The 23184-nt window shown below is 45.5% G+C and overlaps 1 protein-coding gene across 2 annotated transcripts; it reads right to left on the reverse strand.

Moving 5' to 3' along the window:
- Nucleotides 1-5327: 5327 nt before the first annotated feature.
- Nucleotides 5328-23031, reverse strand: tmx3b (thioredoxin related transmembrane protein 3b). 2 transcript variants are annotated; one of them, XM_030348648.1, is made up of 16 exons: nt 22893-23031; nt 22551-22608; nt 21483-21522; nt 21192-21315; nt 20523-20568; nt 19056-19136; nt 18070-18169; nt 17618-17695; nt 16902-16968; nt 12074-12172; nt 11349-11406; nt 11145-11198; nt 10257-10313; nt 8498-8627; nt 8330-8398; nt 5328-7340 (listed from the first exon to the last, which is right to left on the reverse strand). In XM_030348648.1, exons 1-16 carry the CDS (start codon nt 22924-22926, stop codon nt 7050-7052), a joined length of 1386 nt encoding a protein of 461 aa, XP_030204508.1. In that variant the 5' UTR covers nt 22927-23031; the 3' UTR covers nt 5328-7049. The 2 variants fall into 2 exon arrangements, with proteins under 2 accessions (XP_030204508.1, XP_030204507.1); XM_030348647.1 differs by lacking the exon at nt 22893-23031 and having other exon boundaries at nt 22551-22678.
- Between the last annotated feature and the right edge of the window lie 153 nt (nt 23032-23184).

A 23184-nucleotide genomic window follows, 5' to 3' on the forward strand; every position in this document is an offset into this window, starting at 1 on the left:
CTTTGCTTTAATAAATCTCTATTTTTACAAAGTCAGTGACCTGTGTCCGTGTGCATTGTATACATGTATGACTTTATATCTGCTAATAATACAACGCTATTCAATTCAGTGTCTACTTTCTATGGCTGCGGAAGCACCGATCGAACTTCATTCACCATGTGATTAGATGATGGTTGGTTCACAGGAAATAGAAATGGGTATTTCCCTGCACGGTAGAGCGCCTCAGTCCCTTCCCCTCCGCAGTCCCCAAGGGTGAAAGAGAGACTGATTTACAGTGGCCAACGCAAAAGGGACAATTGATGCCAGAATTGCACGTGTTAGTCAGTAACATTACGTTTTGTGTTTATCTGCTCATTGAGCTACATCTCTCCTCTTGCACAACACACGTCACCAACGCCAACATGTATCTTACCTCATGTGTTTTGTCTCCTGGTCATTATCCAGGTAGCCAAAGAACGAGAGTAGCTTCCGGAGAGGGAGGTAATGACGTTACTTACGCAACATGTGGGAATGTAGTCTCTGTTATGTGTTTTCACAGTTTTACAGTCGTACAACACTGACTTTCCTCACTTTCAAAATTCTCTTGATCAATGACTCTCGTCGTAGCTCTGAAATGAGTTGTGTTGCACATGATGAAGAAAGAATTAAATACAGTGAGAAGTGTCAGACACACAGTTCACCGTGTCTGGAAAACTGAACATCGAGCACTGTGAAAATCGAGCTGGAAGTGTTTAGGCTTCTAAAATCCACTTAACTTGAATGTGAAAATGCAGTCGTATTGTTTTCTTTAAAGAAAACTACTTTAATCACATTTCTATTTTTAAATAGAACCATAATTTGTAATGATGACGATCAGTGTGTGTGTGTGTGTGTGTGTGTGTGTGTGTTTATGCATGCGTGCATTAGGAGGGATTTTATCATGGAATCCAGTGAAATAGTGCAACACACACCTCCAACCCCTTTCATCATCATCATCAACCTTTTATTATTAGACTCAAGGTCCATTTAAAAACATACAATACAAGAAATGGACAACACACACATAAATAAGAATAAAAACATAACGACCAATTATAAAAGGCACTTATACCAATGCCTCCAAAGGTATGACTGGTAGCGTACTGCGCTATTGGGTTCGACAGCAGCATTATGACTTCATTCTTTGAGTTATTCAGGTGACAGATAAATCTGTACATAAGGTTCCTCATAATACTTTCCTTTAATACTGAACAGCACTGAATTGGAGGCCTTCAAATGTCACACTGCATCACAAATAATATCGGCGCATTTTGGCTAATGGACAGCCCTGGCGTCTCTTTACGCTGTTCGTGAAGAACAATGAAATTAAAATACCAAAATGATCACCCTTCATTTTCATTTCCCTCCATTTTATGATGTTCATCTCTAACCAGAAGCTCCACTGCTCCACTTCCTGTTTTGCTGTCGCTGGATTACCATCTCCATGGCAACAGTAAAACGTTGTCCTGCCATGACGAGAGACCCTCTCCAGTGTGACCTTCCCTTTGATATTCTGATGGATCCATTAAGATGGCATATCTAGGATTCAAGAGAACAGCCATTAGACCGTAGTGCTCTTCTCAAACAAAGGCAAATAATGGCTTTTGTGTTGAAAGTGGATTGTGTGTCTGGATATATGCAGTATATTTTGAACTGACAATCTGCTATAAAAGACAGAATTTTGTCAGAAAAGTATACTGGTTTTTGGTGTTTGATCTCAGTGTTTTGGGTTGCCATTTAGACATCTACAGAAATATAGATGTATTTATTTGCTTGGATGGGTGTGTATATATAGATAGATATGTATAGGTGCATTTAAAGGTTTAGGTGTTGGGTAATGGGAGGGGTGGGGCAGCAGTGCCCACAGGAGCAGTCTGTGCTTCATGCTCTGTTTTCAACAGGAGGATATTTCCACACACTATCGTGGGAATATCATCAGAGGTGGGGGTAAGTCATTAATGTGCAAGTCACAAGCAAGTCTCAAGTCATAACCTTCAAGTCTCAAGCAAGTCCCAAGTCACTGTGGTGAGAATCAAGCAAGTCACAAGTCAAGTCATTGCTCAAGTCAAGCAAGTCACAAGTCAAGTCATACAAAAATCTGATGATCTAACCCAGTTTCCACATTTAAAAATCGGTAAAGAGAGTGGTTCATTTTACTTCAACATTAACAATAACAATGTCTTAACAATAACAATAACTCAAACTATTCAAAACATTACAAAACCATTATGTGCATAGTTTGAAAATGTTTTTTATGATCATTACCTCCAACCTATGAACAGAATCAAATAGAACCTCTAGGTAGCTGTATACGACAACAGATCAAGTCAATCACTCAATCTCCCTACATGTTGTAGAATATTATTTGCAACACATGGCATCAGACATGAAAAAAAAAAGAATATTTCAAAAGTAATATCACATACACATACTGTAGGAAGGGGAAATAGTAATACACAAGCCTGAAAGCTGGTAGCAATCTTGCTGCCTCGCAACATACATCGACTTACAATGCATTGCATTTGCAAAAAAAATAATTTGACAGTACTTTGTCACCTGTTCACCTTGTTCTGAATGATGCGGTCACATTATCACCCCACCATGGCTGAACACATGTTCAACAGGTGCACTTGATGCAGGGACTGCTATAACTCGTACCTCCACCTTGAACAAAAAGACACTTAAAACCACTGAGTTAGAAGTAGCCTACTGACATGAAAATTAAACAAGTTAATCATCTGTGGAACGGGCAGGGCTCGAAAAACTCCAGCCAATGATTTTCAGAAACAAAGTAAGTACGTCAATCAAACGGTCGTACTGCACTCCCCCTCCCCCCGCGCGTGACCTCTTCGTGCACGTACTCAAAGCTCGTGACTCAGAGCAAGCTTCTGTTTGTTGTTATCTTGCGGTAGCTATTGGAGCTAGTTTACTAGCTAATCCACATTTGGACCTAGCGCTAGAATACAACCCTAAACTCCAACCTAGCTAGCCTGCCCTGGCCCACTCTCGCGCATCTGTGTTCGCGCTCTTGTGTGATTGCGCGTCCATGTACTTGGAATGGGTGGAGTCAGAGTCAGCGTTGAAGTAGAGTGGGTAGGACCATTTGAGTTGCGTCTTTTCAAAATCTGCTGGCGTATCGCAAATCACATATCCAACCTATAATATAACTTTAGAAAAGTCCTTTCGAGTCATCTGTCTCAAGTCTAAGTCAAGTCTCAAGTCATGAAGACCAAGTCAAAGTCAAGTCGAGTCTTTTATCAGTGTTACTCAAGCAAGTCTCAAGTCCCCAAATTTGCGTCTCGAGTCTGACTCGAGTCAAGTCATGTGACTCGAGTCCCCCATGTCTGAATATCATTCATAACTATAATATACAATTATAGAAACCCTGTTTATATTGGGACTTGTAAACATTCTCCATGACCAAGAGATAGCTTCCTTCCACTCTTGAATTGAAAGGTGTTAAGATAGTTTGCCTTTGCATTGCCAGTGGAGCCAAGAAGTCTGAGGCCAATCTACAGACTACTTTGTTGTGTCGATTCCTTTAACCGACTTGCAGCCTTGCAGACTTGTCCACCTCACTCATAGTGTATTGCAGTTTAACTCGGTCTCTCTCACCATGGTTGACTTCAGCCATGGCCAATCCTAAACTGGCCACGATGGTAACTTTGTTTTGTTTTACTTTTGTTGTTGCTGCCCACAATGTGTAAATTTCCCCTATAAGGATCATGCACACCCATGTTTCATTGAAAGTATGCGTGGTAACTTAGCTGCCTGTATTTTCCCATGATCATGCTCTAAAATTAAATCAAATATTTGGTTGTCCTAAGTGTCCTAAAAATAAGTTATTATTCATCACACACACACATGCACGCACACACACAAATCCTCTCTATCTATAAAATCTTCTATATTGGATCTCCATCTCTCTCACTCTAATTTCTATCTCTTTTGTTGCTTGTTATGCTCTTCCTTTTGGTCGTCTGATAGAAGCTCTCTTAATGTTTATATGGCAATAGTAAAGGTAACTCTTTAATCGTAATGGGGCAAATATCAAAAAGCAGAGGCGTGATATCCTTTCGGTGACTTTATTGTGACATTCCAAGAGTACACCAAGACCTAAATTAACGAGAGCTTAACATTTACTAACTGCCCTCACTAACTCTCCTCACTAACTGTCTTCCTGTCTTCTTAACCGTCTTCTAACTGTCCTCTTAAAGCAAAGCATTACGGGAACACATCAGCGTCCAATAGCAGTGGTATAAAACAATACAACAACCATAGCCCCGGCGATACAGTATCCTTAGTTTGTTTTCCAATCACTTCATAGTTCGAACAAATCAGTATTTTTTTTTAAGCCTAACATTTTTGTTTGGATGTTTTGACGTTAATACACAGAACCTCAGCAGCTCCACGGTTTACCTCCGAATGGACTGGGAGAAATGGAGAGACGTGAGGATAGAAGAGGACGGCCCATTACTGCTGACGCCCGGGTTGTTAGCACGACGCCCCCACAGCCCTGCTCAGGAGCAACAAATCCATGAAAACAGCCCCACTAATAAGAATGAAGACCAAAGCAAACACAGCACAATTAAGTAAAAAGTAGATTGGTGCTTAAAGGGTCTGAGTTAGCTATAGTGTTTTTGTAATTAGTATAGACGTGTGTATCTTTATGGCCGACATTTCATCGACCATAAGAGTAAACACTCAAAAACACCAACAGGGAACAAGTTCCTCTCTTGGATTAAGTGCAATAAAAAGACCTAAAGAAACGTATTTCCCTGCCAGAAAATAAATCTGCATTATTCATCCTAACTATTGATGGATCCACCGAGGTGCACGGTCTCCGTGGGTCTGAGGGGATGAATAGACTGCAGGGGGTACCGTTAGAGTGTCTGTCCCTGGGGACCCAGAGACCAAATGAACTGCTGCAATAATGAAGGGCTAATTATCTCTGTTGAAGCTTAACATCACCAACCTGATCATGTCTGCCTCAACCTGGTCCACACCGCAGCACAGAGACTCAGAACACAGGCCCACGCCTTCTGGCTGAGAGCCATAAACGTTTCTCAGAACATGACATGAGATGAAATGTTTTAGTGCAGTGTCTGCGGCCACCCTGTAGGCATCCCGGAGCAGGATGCCCTCACCCCCACCTGCTCCAGCATGACCTGAACCTGGATTAAATCTAAGTATGCTTTGAAAAAGCTGCGAGATGGAAGGTCTGAATGGTAATGGATGAAAGTATTCAGAGAAAGAGAGAACAGAGAACGCTTTGATGGGAGCGTGCATAATAAACCGGTTCACAGAAGGACAAAAAGAGGACAATCTTTATTTCAATTCTTCAAACCAGTATTAAAGTGTGTGTTGACAGCCTCAATTTCCGAGCAATATGGAGGACACCTGGCAGAGATATGGAGGCAATTACAGAGAGCGTAAGGGCAGGCCCAAACCAACAGCTTCCCAGCAGGAGGAACAGATGGGGCAGAGGGGCGTTCACTGGTCAGTTTAAAAACAAGGATCAATGTTTCAACTGCCCAGCAATGCTTTTTTCAAAAGGGTTAAAAAAGTTAGGATGTTTTTTCTTCTGATTTCACATAACATCCAGGAGAAAGCTGAGACATTCAATACCCATGTCCTCAAGTGGAACGCTCGATTAAAAAAGAAAATAATTAAAGCACTCCCTGTGAATTAACCAAAACTTCAAAAACCCAACGGATCATACTTGGGTTTCGAGCTGTACGTTCAAAGCAGTACCGGGAGAGAACACGCTGCTTTCTGAAAAACTTTTTTTGCATGCTAAATTTAATGCGCGACTTGTGCCATGGATCGACGTAGCTCCACATGAAACGGTAATAACCCTGTGCACAACAATACCATGTGCACACTCGTTTTGTCTAACCTTTGACCTTTATCAAGACCAGGTCTGAAGAGGAATATTTACAATCTTTCATTTTAAATCTTAGAGACACAAACATAATAGAATCGCAGTGCATTTTCCTTGTGGTTAATTCATCGATTTAATAAAGACAGTGATGGTTAAGGTATTCCCCCAGAAGTCCTCCCCAGTGAGTTAAGGAATTAAGAATCGTCTCCACAAAGTGTATTCTGAAAGTATCTCCTCTCCACCTCTCTTCGAGATAAGAATGGACAGGAAAAGCACAACTGCACCCTTAGAGGATCGATAATCTATTCTCAGAACATACAATAGAGAGGGAAAAATGTGCTATTAATGGCAGATTTGCCTATGCTGGGCTTAGATTATTGTCTATAAATAGCTTACAGTTCAAGACAGACCTGGAGAGACTTCAAGGTGGTTAACGCAAAAAGGTCAAGGAATTCGCATCTCGTATCTGAGTTAAAAGGCAAGACAACCGTATGAATCAAACTGTGGCAAACGTATTAAAGAGTAGTACCGTATTTACAGAGCAGAGGTAAACTCCACGTCTCGAAAGTGAAAGTCTGAACGCTAAGGATCTCGAGTCAACCTTGTTGATTCAATAATTTAGCACAAATTGGAGCTCTAATTACGGAGTAAAACGCGTCGGTTTATTGCAATGATTGATTAAGAAAAAAAAGAGAAGGAAACATGGCAAGACTTTACATTCTCTGAACCTGGAAGTCTCCATCACTGTGGTTAGCCTCAGGGCCATGGAGCAACAGCAGGGGTTTGAGACATGGCCTCACACACACCATGATCAATAAGCGAGCTTTTGAGGACCTCACAATTGCTCTCTTCTATTGGTGACCTGCTATTAGTCATCTTTAAATCTACGCTACGGGTTGGTAACAGATGTCAATTGTGGTTTTTTCCGGGGGGCTTTGGGCTACTTTGGCATGGGAGGGCGGGGAGACACAGTACATGAAAACAAACAAACAGAAACAACAGCAGGCTGATTTAGTCTCTGGCGTTCATGTCTCCGCGTTCCACCGACCAGAACCGCCCGTCCTCCCCCATCTGGCGGGCGACGCCCCCCCTTTTGGACAGACCTCGCCCCCATTCCCGGCAAGCCCCGCCCCATCTCCATCCCGCATCAATCCGTCTTCTTTTGCTCGGGGGCCTTCTCCTCCTCCTCCTCTTCGTCTTCCCCCTCCTCCTCCTCTTCGTCGTTCTCGGGGCCCTCGAGCTGGGCCGTCCGGCGTTGCTCTTCGTCGTCCTCCTCCTCCTCCTCTTCGTCGGTGAAGCCCTCCCTCTTCATGAGCTCCATGTCGCCGGCGTCGGGGTCCGAGTCGGCGGTGCAGATGCCGTAGCACATGAGGCTGATGACGCCCAGCGGCAGGCCGAACAGGAAGCAGCCCAGCACCGGGGAGCTGCGGAACACCGACTGGGGGAGGGAAGGGATGCATGATGGGGGATGGAGTCCAAGGAGACCAGAGAAAAGGAGAGGGACACAGAGAGCACAGAGTAATAGATGTAGAGATAGATGAAACGTAAGCAGAGAATTTGTGAAAGTGAGAAGAGATGAAAAGAGGTTTAAGGAAGTGAAAAGGGGAAGAGGAAGAGGGGCTGAACAAACTCACGTACACTCCATTCAGGATCCACTCACACCCTCCAAACCCGACATACGAAGCTGTGCACCATGGGTGATCGGGCCTTTCCTGCTGCTGCCCCTAGACTATGGAACGCCCTCCCTGACCACCTGAGGGCTCCACAGACTGCAGCTCTTTTTAAACGGAACCTCAAAACCCATCTCTTTAAAAGAGCATTTAGCTAAACTTTCTTTGAGGTTCCCCCTTTTTAATAGTTTTTTGGTATTTTTTTCTCTGAAGCACTTTGAGATTCTTGACTATAAAGTGCATTATAAATAAAATTTATTATTATTATTATTATTATTAAGAGATTTATGAAAGTGAGAGATGGGGGAAATAGAGAGAGCAATGGAGAGGAGAAGACGGGTTTCATTACTAGTATGTGAGTGTGGTGCAGAGACTGCCATTGTTCACCAGACTATTCAGTTCACAAGCAGCTAAAAGAAAAGCCGGACATAAAATATCCTAACCCTCCCGCTCTCCCACTTTTGGTGGATCAGCGTTCTCCATAATCACATCTTCCATCTTTGCTCTGCTATCTGTAGTGGCTGTTATTCAGCAGGAGGATGGGGGCTGAGCCCTGCCGCCCGAGCCCGTCTGGTCCTGTTAGTATTCACCTCACAGCTCCTACAAACACCCAGTTCCCCTCTGGACCACCAGACTGTCTGCTGGTCGGGGTTTGATCCCCAGACTGCCTAATGGACCCCCGGTCTGCCTAATGGACCCCCAGACTGCCTAATGGACCCCCCCCCCCCCCCAGTCAGACAGTGTCTGGGATACGTACCATGATGGTGGACCTGGCGTCGAACGCAATGCGCTTCACCCTCTGGACGATCCCATCCCCTCCGTACGCCTGCACAACCGCACAGACAGACGGACGGGTTAGTCAGTCAGTCAGACAGATATGTGGGTCAGACCGATGGAGAGAGGAGGGGGGGTGTTAGAGGCAGACCTGGACGGAGCCGTTGAGGACGCCGGTGATGAAGCTGACCAAATCCTCCAGGGTCTCCGTGGGTCCGTCCGGCAGGAAGTACTGCTCGTTGGATGTGTTGAGGATGATGACCGAGGGGACCTTCACCTCACTGTGTGTGTGTGTGTGTGTGTGTGTGTGTGTGTGTGTGTGTGTGTGTGTGTGTGTGTGTGTGTGTGTGTGTGTGTGTGTGTGTGTGTGTGTGTGTGTGTGTGTGTGTGTGTGTGTGTGTGTGTGTGGGGCATAACAGAGAACTGGTTAAACTCTGACACCCGGCTCCGACGACACACAGACATGCACACAAGTTTGCGAGAAGAGTTTACTTAAGAGTGGAGAAGGAGAGAAAACGGGTGTAGGAGTTGGAAAGGAGAACAGACAAAGAAGGGAGGAGTTAAAGGGAAGGAGGGGGCAGATTCGAGGAGTAATGAGGAGGTGGATAGGGATGAGAGGAGGTCAATGGTATAGGAAAGGAGGAGACAGGAAGTGATCCAGTGGAGGCTTCTCCAGTGAGGAGAGGGAGGAAGATCCTCCTTAACATTGTTGAGAATAAAAAATGGAGATTGCCCAGACTACTACTGAATTAATGCCCTTAAATATGACTACTTTAATGCCTTTGTATATGTAATGTTCGTTTCCCTCTGGGAAGGGACATTAGCACCCCCTATCGCCCATTGACAATTACTTCAGGGAGGACGTTCCTCCCTCAGCCTCCATTGACTCCCATTCATTCCCCCGAAAGTGTATGGGGCCGGTGAATAACATGGGGTTCAATGGGAGAGAGGAGGAACGTCCTCCTCTGAGTGGGTGTGACTAGCTAAGGGATCTGGATCCCGCCTACGTCTGTTCATAGCGCATGGCTGCGCTATGAACCAATAAGCAGGAGCCCTGGTTGTGGAGCAGCCTGGAGGGTTAGTTTGCCTCGTTTCCACCGAGCGGTGCGCTACTGTTCGTTGCGGTACAGTGCGGCTCTGTTATATTGGCGTTTCCGTAGCCCGCGGCCGCGCTGCGGAACCCGTGGCCGGGCAGAAGTCCCTCAATCTTAATTAGTTTAACACCATGACCAACATTCTGAAGCATCCATTAACATCCACATTCGCCTCAGGCTTACAGCCCATGCATATAGTTGTGAAATAATGTTCTCGTTGATCTTTTAATTGTTTGTTACTCTGACCATTCTGTTTGATAGCATTCAGAGCATGATGCATTTTAAATGGCTTAACTTTTGGTCTTGTGACTTCATTTTTCTTAAAACAATTGTAGCTGAAAATAAACAGAGCCAAATAACAACCAATAGCTTCAATCATTGAGTGCAAAAATAGGCCCAATGCTAGGCCCAGATTTTTTAATTTAGTTTTACAAATCAGGAGTAGGCCTGATTTGACTAATTGGCTTTGCATCCTTTCCTTCTGCCCTTGTCTTCCAAGACATGCTGCCCACCAGCTTTCAAAGTACAATGCTGCCACTGGTGGATTTGTATCAATTCACATAATTATCCCTCCCTGCTATTTTGTAGTTCCCCAAAAGACCCTGAAACAACTTGAGTCTCACATACTTATGCCACCACACGCCACTAACAGTGCAAGCAGGCCAATAGCAACCAAGCACACAGTCCTTCCTCCCTCACTTTAAAAACCACCAGCCGCCGCTGAAGTGAACTATACGAAGGAGATAGAGGAGGTGACAGCGAGGCAGGGGGGTGAAGAGCGAGGAGGAGGAGGAGTGAGGAGGGAGGAGGACTGACCCCATGATAAGGCTGTTGATGTAGTCGCTTCCGTCCATGTGTCCAAACTGGAAGTCCCTGTTGGAACACAAGACCCCCAGAGATCATCAGAGCTTCTGTATTCACATTCAACTGGGGTATTGGAGGGTGAGCATGTATAGGATCCGTCAGTGGGAGTATCCAGTACAGTACTTCATATGGATTTCAGGGGCACATTAATATGCGCTTTCAGAAGCTATAGATCTAATCCGTCTTCTAGAACAAAAGATCTTCTGGAACATTCTCAACATCAGGTTTAAAAATCGACTAGTGTGAGGCACATATGAGGCTGTATAACATAAGTGGTCTAATGCCTACCAATTATTAACCATAAACGTTCTCTAACACACACTTACACACACACACTCTTTTACTTGCAAACGCACACATTATTTTATTTACACGCGCACACACACACACACACACTAACTAGAAAAAGCAGCCTCATTTTTCCAAACACCTGGTCTATAAGCAGCAGACTTTTTAATTTCACAATCACCAGTCACATTTGGCCCACAGCTTGTTTGTTTTACGGGATGTTTCGCAACACATACAAGTCCTTGCCTGCGGTAAATGTTATGTCGTTGGATGTTTGGCTCAGAGTTAAACAGGCAATCATACACCAACACCGCGGCAACCAGCCCAGGCTTTTTGATTGGCAGCTGAAAGTGCCTGCTATATTTGGCAGACATTTTGTGTGATTACCAACTGACTCAGAGGCCGCAGAGGCAGACATGGCATTGACGTGTACACAACGTGTAAACGGTGTATTGCCATACAAACAACACAACAAACAATACCTTCTTTGAACAAACTGTAGAATAACATAAGAGCGGTTCGACATCTGACCTGCCAGTCTCCGTAGCGTACCTGTTAAAGTGTTGCCGGTAGTCTTTCGCAACCATCTGGATGAGCGACTTCAATCTGAAAAGACGGAAGTCAAATGTCAAAGATTTTCTGTCAAAACAAAAAACCTTTATTAAAAAACGTGAGGGGCCTACTTGAAAGAACGGTCTTATAAAGGCAGCCCAACAGTTCTCTTTATTTTTGTTGTTTCCATGGCTGCCGACCTACCTGATGCACTCATCCGACGGATCCTTGTCATCGATGACGGCGATGGCCACCAATTTACCTGCAGGGGAGAGGAGAAGACACTGATAAATGTCCTCTTTCGAACCACTTTCCTGTCTCCATTCACTTTTTTTTCGAGAAAGGCCGGAGAGTGAGACTGCCCCCTTTTGGTCACCCAGAGGTATTACATCCATGCGCTACCTCGGTTTGCCATGATGCTCAGATATTTAAATCACCTCACAAATTCAGTGTAGTGTGTGAATTGCAACATAAACTCCAAACAATACCAATAGCATTCGTTATTTTTCAGTATACTGCAGAAATGTAACCTGTATGAATATTGACATAATGCTGACACATGGGTCGGTACACCCATAACAATGGATTTGTGATACATGACAACCATATAATAAACAAAAAGCATCTACACTATGGTAACATTACTGAAGTAACTACCTTAATACCCATATTTGATCTTGTCTATATGCTATTCTCTTCCTTCATGCTCCTGAAAAAGAATGTATTATACCTTTATAATTTTTTTTATAACATGTCGATAAAAAAAACCCGGATCAAACATCTAAATAAAAAGAACCACATGACTGCACAATACAAGTCCACTCCTCTCTGAACATGCTCTCAAAATTGTAGCCTAACTGTCAAATGGCCAACAGGGCTGTCAGGTGAGGGATGATGAAGTTTAGAGTGAAGGATGTAACTCTTCTTACCTGTTTCCCCCAGCTCATACAGAGTGAAGCCGTCAATCTGCAGGTAACCTTGGAAACGCTCTTTGTTTATCCAGGAGGACAGGCTGCCGTCCTCATACTCTGTGGTAGAGAGACATTAGGGTAAGAGGGAGGGGCACTCTCTCTCCCCGTTTCAGACACATCATCATTGTTTGCGGAGTCTGCAGCTGATTGGACGGAAAACTGGCTGGGTGCTGTCGCCCTGCTATCAGCCTTCACTCAAAGCCCACACACACGTGTGTACGTGTGTGTGTGTGTACGTGTGTGTGTGTGTGTGTGTGTGTGTGTGTGTGTGTGTGTGAGAGAGAGATATCAGGGAAATAGTGTTTGCCCAAGCATAAAGTCAGGCTGGAATAGGCTGCATTGTCAGTGGCTTCTCTGCCCAGTAAGCCACAGCTCCTCTGATCTCGAGATACAATCCCGCATCCTTTGGAGACAATCGTGGAAAACTGAAATGCATGCTTTGTTTATGTGCTCAACCACACCAGAACCAATGCATTATTCATCTGCTGCGTTAAAAAACACAGCGTCCATGTCAGCGGCTTTCTGGGAAATGTTGTTTCCAGAGAGACGACAACCTCACCACGCTAATGAAGCGGCCAGCCGGTGGCTCCGGGGCCGGGCTGCAGCAGAGACACAGGCTGCGCTACACTCTCCCCTCTGCCCCCGAAGCCTTTTCACACTTTAATCCTAATTGACGCCAGCCGTGGCCCGACAGCTCGTTATGACGCCTTACTTAGCTAACGAGGTCTCAGTGCCCTCGTTAGAGGAAGTACAGGCAAGCGGGTGGCTCCGACACACTGGAAACTGAGCCGCATTAGGGAGACACCACTAAGAACAGTACTGTGTTTATTACTATAACAGACACACACACAGTGTGAGTGTGTGTGTGTGTGTGTGTGTGTGTGTGTGTGTGTGTGTGTGTGTGTGTGTGTGTGTGTGTGTGTGTGTGTGTGTGTGTGTGTGTGTGTGTGTGTGTGTGTGTGTGTGTGTGTGTGTGTGTGTGATGCTCTGACACATGGGTCAGAGCATCCTCAGAGTGTTGTCTGGACGGAGTTCAGGGGAGGCCAGCGTTGGTCTATCTGCCCGGCCGCTCTGACCCGGCCACCAGGCAGTTTGAGTGGAGAGCGGAGTTTAATCTACAATGAACAGGTTCACTGCCTGTCAGTGAACCTGGCCCACATTCATCTGGACTGGCTTTTAAAAGGCTTGCAGGGCTTGCTTCATAACTGCTGGGTTCAGTTTGTTTCACATCCGAATACAGTCCAGCGTGTTGATGTACCGAGCAGGAAAAGGTCTGCCACGGTCTTGCGTCTATCATGCGGTTGCCTTTAGCCTAATCATTTGACTGCTGTGTCAACGTGTTAGGGGTGAAGCGTTTAACACGTCGATGTGTTTGGCGTGCCTGTGTGTGCGTGTGCGTGCGTGAGTGTGCATGTGTTTGTGTGTGTGTGTGCGCCATAAATGTGTTTTGAATGGCCTCAGATGCAGATAATGCAGTGGCATTTGTTTAATTGTTTATATATGGTTCTCTTTCGATGTCCTTCTATTATTCACATCACAACACTGTTTAAGCGGAGATAAATAAAATGACATGACAACTGGGTCGCACTTATTAAACCAGACGGATCATACTGCCACAACCATGTACAATATTGGGGAAAATAGTATTGCCATAATATAAATGATACAACAGGAAACGGGCAGCAGTGGCTGGGAGTGCCTCAGCGATACAAGTGAATCAGGCGGTTCGTACCGAATGCGTAAACCAACTCGCTAATCACCAGTAACCGTGAGCAACTCCCGAAAGAGCTGAGCTCTTCCGTCCAAAGTCACCGATCCACCGCAAAGGAAGAGAAAATAGCGCCGGCGTGAAACGTGAGGCAGCCGGACTGGAGGCGGTTTGGGTCGCGACGGCAGTTTGTTCTGCGTTTTTGTCAGAACTCGGGAACCTGAGCACTTGGAGCTCATTAAACATGCATGAGGTCTGTGATCTGCGGATAACAACAAGGAAAGTGCTGCGGTGGTTTGGAAAGTGCCATGAAGGGAAACGGTCCAGACACGGCGGTTTGACTCCCGGTAAACCCCCGACACCCCGCAGTCTGGCTGCGGACGCCCCGCTAGGCCAACCGCGGAGCGAGACGCCGACCCCATCACCGGCTGCTTGATGATGACATGAGCGTTCAAGGTCGCTTTGGATAACATTTTACATATTGACCGTTTTAGGTCATGCAAATCCTGCGTGGACAACCACAGTTTACAGCCGGCTGTCGCTTCAAAACGGCCTGCGTTTTCTGGTCAGACATCATCTAGCCAACGGGTTGAATGCTCCAGGACCCAGACCCAGAGAGACAAGCCCATGGTGACGTCTGGACTACAGGGGAAGGGCTGGAGTTCAGGTGAAGTCTGGACTACGGTTCTGGTTCCCAGTCGAAGTCTAGGAACAATATAGGTGAAGTCTGGACTACAGGGGAGGTCTGTGGACTACAGCTGAAGCCTAGATCACAGATTGAGTCAAGGGACAAAGCAGATGTAGCAGATAAGGTGATTATATCTGCCTTCATCTTTTCCTAGTGGCCACACTACATCTCCTAGTAGATAAAACCACCGGCATAACGCAATCCTTCATCTCCATCAACAACGAGCGCAAACAAGAGGAGCGCGGACCCCGACGGTCGCCATGACGATGGCGGTCATGGCCGCCGGCGACTCCCTGGTCCTGCGCGTGCTGGAGGACTCGCGGCAGAGCGGCCTGTTTGTGGTCCGCGTCCGCTGCTCCGACCGGCGCCTGCTGGCCTTCTGGCTCCGGAAGCCCGCCTTCCGCAACGGGCCGCTGGAGCAGACCGCCGTCTGGCCCCGCCTCCCGGGCCCTGGGGGCGGGGCCCCGGGGGGGGTGGACTTTGTGCTGCGGGTGGTGAGCCGGGAGCCCGGTGTGCCCAACAGACAGTACTGGGCGCCGTTCGCGCTGGCACTCTGCCTGGACGCCCGGTCGCTACGCTACCGCCTGCCGGCGGACGCCGCGTCGGGCCGCGACATCCAGCGCATCCTAGCGGAGCGCGGGGAGCTGCTTCTGATTCGCTGAGAGGGGGGGGGGGGGAGGGGGTGGAGTCCTGGCTGGTCACATGACCAACCAGGTTGATGGGGTTGTTGGGGATGTGCTGCTAGTGAAGGGGCAGTCTAGGGGCTGGGGAGCTCCTACCGGCTGAAAGGTTCTTGGTAATAACCCCAGTACCCCTGGCCTAACCTGGCAAGACAGCCCCAACGTCCTGCTCTTTAAAGACACAACTCTAGATTCCCTATAAGTCCCTTTGAATAGCAGCGTCTGCCAGTATACTATACTACAGTCATACTGTAGCGTTCACACTGCAGTCATCTTACTGTAGCGTTCACACTGCAGTAATCTTACTGTAGCGTTCACACTGCAGTAATCTTACTGTAGCGTTCACACTGCAGTACTCATACTGTAGCGTTCACACTGCAGTACTCATACTGTAGCGTTCACACTGCAGTACTCATACTGTAGCACTCGTACTGTAGTGTTCATGCTGCCACCAGCCTCTTTGTTCAGTGACAGCCTGGTCATTCTGCCGGCTTTTACTGCCCAGAGAATCGCTTAAACAAACACCAGCCACTGTGCGTCTCCGCCCAGAAGCCACCACAACCACAACCTCACCAGCCGCCATACTGACAACCCCCAGGGCCGGGCCCCTAGGAAACCGGGGCCCTGTGGGGCCGGGGGGGGGGTTCAGGGCCCAGAGGGGAGGCTTGGACTGAAGACCCAGGCGAGAGATGGCAAGCCCCGAGCCCCAGAGGAGCGGAGGGGTACAGGGGAGGGCAGGGCCAGAAGAGGAAGGACAGCAGTGCTGGCCTCACAGTCCAATACAAGGATTTTCCTTTACACATTTTTCTGCAAACTAGTGGCCAACAATTTCTTTGTAAAGGACATCTTTGTATCTCTAACACATTGGATAAATAGAAAAGTAAGGCAGACATGTTTTCTAAACATGATTTTAAACTGATTGTTTGTACTGGTAGCATGTGTATGCGTTGTTTGTATGTCTCTTGAGTCTGCCTTAAAAACAGGAACAGCGGTCGAAACCAGAGACGATAGCATCTTAGAGTGGATCAAATTGTTGGTGCACAGAAAGCACACCAGATGATGCAACACTTTAGCACAAGATGTCACAGATATATACAGGAATTATTCATTATGAATTACTATTAGCTATTTTGCCAGATTGGGTGAGATATGTTGCTGTATATGTTGCTGTATATGTTGCTGTATCACCACACACATGTTTAGAAGAAAGCTCTGCTATATGCCCTGAAGTCAATTGGGAATCTAACTAGCAGCTTCCAAGTTGACCGTAACTCCTGGTAAGAGGAGACATCCACCATACAACAGGGGTGTACACTCCTACTTGTGATGTCAGTAACGAGTTGATGACACATCTTGTTATGGCGTATCAAGATTGCACTGACCAATAAAAGCACATCATTGTGTGTGTACACACTGACGTCAGACCTTGTTGAGCTATTTTATACCCACACCAGCCAACTGTTTGTTACAGTCCACCACAAAGTTAACCTATCCCATCAGGCATCTGGGGGGAGTTCCCACTTGTGATTCCACAAAATGCATCATGTTTATATGGCTTTCGATAACTGATCACACCTCACGGTAAATATGTGCCCGTTAGACAGAATTACACCTTCTCTGTATCTAGGGTACAAATCCGAATGGACACGTATAAATGCAATGAATACATATCAAATAAACAAAATAAAATAGGGTCCTTTGAGTACTCACCATCGTACGTGAAGTAGGAGCCGTCTTTGAACACCGCCACAGAGGGAATCTCCGGTAGGGCCATCGACTGGATTACAAAAAGTTAAATCCACAAACAAAATCCATCATTTGAACCCCGACTCTCCGTAACCTTGCCTCTGCCCTTCCCGAATTCCACCCCACGCCTCGGCGGAGGGCCAAAGGCAGCAGGCCAGCTGCACTGAGGCAAACCTCCCGCCCGGGGAAAAAAATACTGCCGAGGCGGCAGGCCTGAATAACCGCCAGACATTTAAAGTGTCGCATTCGAGCTACAAGGGCTTCACCGAGATTTATTGAACTTGGAGACACTGTAAATCTCAGGGTCCAATAAGTCGCTATTAAATTTCAGCTGGCTTTTACCCCCCCTCCCCCCCACTGTTCAAGTGGAGATCCACCCAAAGGGCAAGAACAGCGGTACTCCGCGCCTGATTGGTCGGCATCGTTAAAGTGACCAATGAGGGATGACATTGAGTGCATCTTGCTCTTATAATATCTTTCAAAGTACAACAGTATATATGGCGGAACGGGAACGGGGGAGGAATGTGATTGGCCACGGTGGGAGGGCCTGGGGTGTTTCAAGGCCTCCCTTGAGTCTTCCTGCTCTGCATAGAAAGGCTGATTTCTTTTGCTGAACCCTCCGGTGATTCACCGATTTAACGCCAGCCTTTGATCAAATTATCCTGTTTTGGGCCTCTTACCTCTGGCAAGGCCTCTTCAGAGGCGGAGAAGAAGTAGGTGTACACGATGAGCTCGGTGGCAACGTCAATGTATTTCTCCTACAGCAACAAACAATAACAACAAACACGGCCATCAGCACACAACTGCCAACACTCCCAAGTACAACCGTAAGAAAGAACTCTCTGTAACTATTGGAAAGACTTCTCAGAATAGCTTTCTTGGAATCAATTCTCGGAAAGAATTCTCAGCCAGAGTTCTCAGAATTATACAGAATCGTCAAACAACTATTGGGAATGCTAGGAAAGTTTTTGGTTGGGCTGTTGAGGATTTCTGGGCATAGTCATGGTTTTCATTTAGCTTTTTCCACTGGTTGGAAGTTTGTTGTCACAGTCACTATAAAGGATGGTTGGGTTCGGTCAGTCGGTCAGTCTGTCATTATGGCTTTTCAGGCCAAGGTGTGTGAGTTACGTACTTTTAGCGGGGATTCTCCGCCCACGTACACAAAGAGCACGTCATGTCGTTTCAACATGTGTTCAAACATCTGCTTGCTGGGAAGCGGCCGCACGGCTGGCCTAGAGAAAGACACACACACACACACACACACACACACACACACACACACACACACACACACACACACACACACACACACACACACACACACACACACACACACACACACACACACACACACACACACACCTTAGATTCTATCTGCATTTCACAAATTCCAATATTTGAACACGAGTCGTGGCTTTTATTGCTTGAAGCGTGACGAGCTGCGAACTCAGATAAAGGCCTGTGGCTCCACCTAGTGGCCAACACTTACAACTGCAGTGCCAGAGTAAAAACGGATATATGATTTTGATCAGGGTCCGGGCTATGGAGTGTAGTTTACAGACGGATAATCTAGGTGGATTAATTTATACAATGGCTCCAACGAGAGGCCTGGATGCACACATTCAGCAGGTCCATGCTGGGGAATAGTTGGCTCACATGGGGTGTAGGGCTTGTACATAGTGACGTCCAATCGCACGACATCCTCCGTTCCAGAAGTAAAGGAGCATAGGGATGCGATTGGTGGCAATGGTGTATTTACATTTTTTGTCATTATGGGGAGACAGTGGTGTGAGACATGTCAAAATAAAGTTTTGAATGGCCTAGGTAAATATATTTATTTAATTAGGATTTCACATTACGACGACTCTCGAGTCATCACATAATGATGCGGAGTAGCGCCATGATGCATTGTGATGTACCAGCCCTGCTGCACAAACACAGAGCCGGCTCACGTGAAGACAGGCCAATGACACACGGACGATTCTCACAATCATATAACATTTAAAAGACACTGTCTGTTTCTATCTAAATACCTGCTCATAATCCAGCTAATATTCTATGGGCATTGGCACTCATGCTCAGCACGACACACACACCAGAGACCAACACGTGACTCACCCTGATACCCTGTTGGTGAACTCAACAATGTCATCTTTTGTCCGGGGTCCCTTGTAGTTATAGGCAAGCTCCCCCTTTAGTCTAAGAGACGAGAGAGCGAGAGAGATAGAGAGACACAGACGGATGATGGCAGATAGATCGCACCATGTCATCTTCACATTAGCATAGTAATTCATACTAATACATATCTATATCTACACAAGTAATTCATACTAATATAAAAGAAAGATATATCTATATACTAGTAAGTCATACTAATATATATATCAACTCCTTCAGAAAGCTGTGAAAACATTACCTCCAACTGGCCTTAAGTAATAACAATACATTCCCAGTGGAGAGGTGTTCAAGAACACTCCGTCTCCACAGAGTGAATCCCAGGAGGCCTCGCAGAGTGCCCGGGAGACCCAGGTTGTCATGAACTCCACATCAAACACTGAGAAGTCCCCAGGAGCAGATTGTCACTTATTATCACCTCCCTGCGTTGACATGCTTCCTATCAGCCTAATTCACAGCAACCATTAATACTATTATAAATATTAATATTATTAATAATAATTTTTGCTTTCTCCGTAGAATATCTCCGTGAGAAAACATGAAACAAGCCACAACCCTGCCCCTTGAGGTTTTTGTTTTCGGCTCTGTGCCTGTTTCTCCCCCCAGAAGTTCTGCTATACTGTGGAAGGACTGCTTGATCCCAGAACAGGCCGACCCAAGCTTTGATACACACCTGGCATTAACAGTTTTTTATAAACCAAGCATTAACCAAGTGTTGATACTTCTCTACAGCAGCCTGAAAGCCTGTTACAATTTGGTAGACACAAAAAGACCAAAAAATCTAAAGCAAGTTGAATTGGATGTTTTCAGATACGCATGGGAGTTCGGCCATCTTGTTCAGGGATGCCCACCACTGGTAGACTGTAGTAGATACCAGTAGTAGTGGTTTTGTCTAGGACAAACGAATGCGAGTATTGCATCACAAGGTCCCCAGTACACTGGCTAGTGCGCGCTATATCGTCACTACATAGCACAACGCCGTCTCCAAAACAACTACACCAGGGACACAGAGTAGTTATCTGCCAAAATAGCCGGCATGCAGTGCGGGCTCATGGGAATTGTAGTTTATTTGTGGAAATGCTCGGTGTGGTGTAATCGGTGTGGTGTAATACTCTCTTGACAGAAGCTGAGATGGCAGCAAACAAAACTGTCATGGAATAATATAAATAATACATTCTGAACCGATTGAATGATCTCAAAGCTACAAAAATATTATTGAAAAGGTTTTAGAATTTTGGTGTCCTCTCAATATAAGAATGGTATATGATTTGTCAGTAGTTTTAATGGTAGGCTTCATCAGAAGGGATCTGTTTATAGACACAGAACAGCTTCAGATAACCATCTCTACTTATGTGGTTATGTGTGTGAAAGTGTGTTGATTTAGTGCTTAAGTGTCGATGTTATACTCACAGCTTGATTGTGGGGTATCCACGAACCCCGAACTCAGAAGACATGCCTGCAAAATATTAATTCAAACTATTTTAGTCGATGAACTGTCATAAAATGATATCATGCATATCGAATGGGCCTTTATTGACCCCACATTTGTCTTCAATAATAGACATTGGGTTTTCGCATACAGACCCAGTTTGTAAGCAGTAAAACCTGTAACAGACATCAGTACTCTTGAGTTTAGCACTAAAAACGGTGGTATACAGCATTACTGATATGTTAAGCAGTAAAACCTATGGTATACACCATTACTCTGATGTGTTTAACAGTAAAAACTGTGGTATAAACCAGTACTCTGATGTGTTAACCAATAAAACCTGTAATACAGCAGTCGTGTGACATACAGCAGTACTCCTTTTAGCAGTAAAACCTGTGGTATACAGCAGAACTGTGTTTTAAGCAGTGCTGGTCAAATGATACTTTTACATTGAAACCCTGGGCGCGGGCACAAAGTAGGTTACATGCACCACTCCCAAAAATGAAGTCAGCTCAACAGTCGGCCGCTTCTTGGTTCCTGCTCCGTTTTACGGCTGTTTCTGACAAGTGGAGGAGGTTTGCGTGTGCTATGTGTGAAGCCTCCTCTTGGCGTTAGTGTCAGGTATCATGTAGGCTCCAGGGGGTTCTCACCAGAGTAGGCCGTGGCGTCCATCTTGCCCACACGGACCGGTGACCCGGAGGCCTTGAGCTCAGCCCCCACGTCGGCCCAGACGGGCTCCAGCTTCTTACAGTAGCCGCACCATGGCGCGTAGAACTGGACACACATACACACAGATATTTAAAGAGCTCTTTAAGGGAGGTTAATGTAACGTAATTTACTTTGGATTAAAATAACACAAATTACATACTGTAAGGATTTGTGCGTGCGTGTGTGTGCGTGTGTGCGTGTGCGTGTGCGTGTGTGTGTGTATAAACACTCACATCGACCAGCCAGATATCATTCATGCGGGTGTCTTTAAATCTGTTGGAAAATTGATGGATGGTTGAGGAAAGAGGTTTTGCAGAGCAATATAGTCAAATACGATCGTTGATTTGAAAGCTGATTACAGTGCATCCGACACACAACATGGAAATAGCCCGGCCGGAACCATCGGCTTTTACTGAATGAATGAGAGCTGATTGTTGTTCTAAGAACAGATTGGAGGGTGAGATAAGATACGATAATAGAAACTGTATTAATCCCAGGCGGGACATTACAGCAGCAGAAAGAAGAGGACAGAAGTAGACATTTGTAAATATCTTGTATTTAAATGAAGAGTAACAACTATTAGTGAAACTTTATTCTGTATAAACTATAATATTTACAACAATCTATATATATATATATATATATATATATATATATATATATATGCACAATCTGAGTATGAGCAATGTAAATGTCAATGCAAAGATAAATCAGTCAAGGCATTAGTACAGTAAATCAGTAAATCAGTACAGGAATTGTTGAAACTAGCCCAAATTACTGAGTGGCAGTTACTGTCAAAGGGCCCCACCCACACAATGGTTCAAAAAAGCGCCCATGTTTAAATCTCGAGAAGAAAACAATTCTTGTTCATTGCCATTTTCCCACCAAATCACCCAATGTTTCAGGTTTACTCTTCATACTCAGCGAAATATTTATGAAGTAGGAAGCGACCCATGAAACATCAAACTACCAGTCAGCAGTGTTGTTATTAACCCAGGGGCGGTCACCACAAGTCTGCTATTCAATCATAAGTCAACTGACACAATGCACCTAAAAGTAAACCATAACATCCACATCCACATTAAAGTATATTTGTATAATGCCGGTTTAAAATGGAGCAGCTCTTCGAGCCAAGAATAAAATGCTGATAAAGTAGTACTGTGTGGGCTGAATCGGATCTCTCTAGTTGGAGGATGGACACCATCTCTAAAATATGCCGTAGACACCAAAAAAAGCCACAGGAAACTGCAAAATAACCACAAGACTAGGCGGTAGGCTGTAGAAAAGAGAGCATCACTTACGTCTGATCCAGGTCTTCGACCACCGCCAGCACCGCTGAACTCAGCAGGGCGACGACGGCTGCAGAGAGCGACGACATGAAGCACAGGTTATGGGTTATTGCAATCAACGCCATCGTAATACCAATGTGCAATTGATGGCAATTCTGCAAGCCTTTTTGTTTAAAGACCCTGGTGGTGGAAGGGGAAGCATCACAAGCTGACACGATGTCGTCTATGCGGTCTGTTTGATTATTAACCATATTGACACACCAAGAAAGAGCTAATTTCAAGGACGCTCTGGTCGTTACGTTAACGGAACATATAGTGGTTAATCCGATCATAAAATGTCAAAAGTGTAGATACCTCCGCAAAGAAGAGAAGCTGTGACTTGAGCCATCGCTGCAAGGAGGTAACAGAGAGCAGGAAATACAGTCGCTGAATTCAATGGTGCTGGGCATGCGCAGTGTGACGCAGCATCCTGGCCGCTTGGGACGCACAGATGTGTTTGAAAGAGATGTTCACAATAGCCGCTGTTTGAGTGCAAATATTTGTATTTGTCGTTTTGAATGGATAATGGATCGTTATGCTAAACATATGACATAAGATAAGAACCTTATTTTAATATCAGATATAAAGACAAGGCTTCCATTAAGTC

The sequence above is a fragment of the Gadus morhua genome, chromosome 23 (assembly GCF_902167405.1).
Source record: "Gadus morhua chromosome 23, gadMor3.0, whole genome shotgun sequence".
NCBI lineage: Eukaryota > Metazoa > Chordata > Actinopteri > Gadiformes > Gadidae > Gadus > Gadus morhua.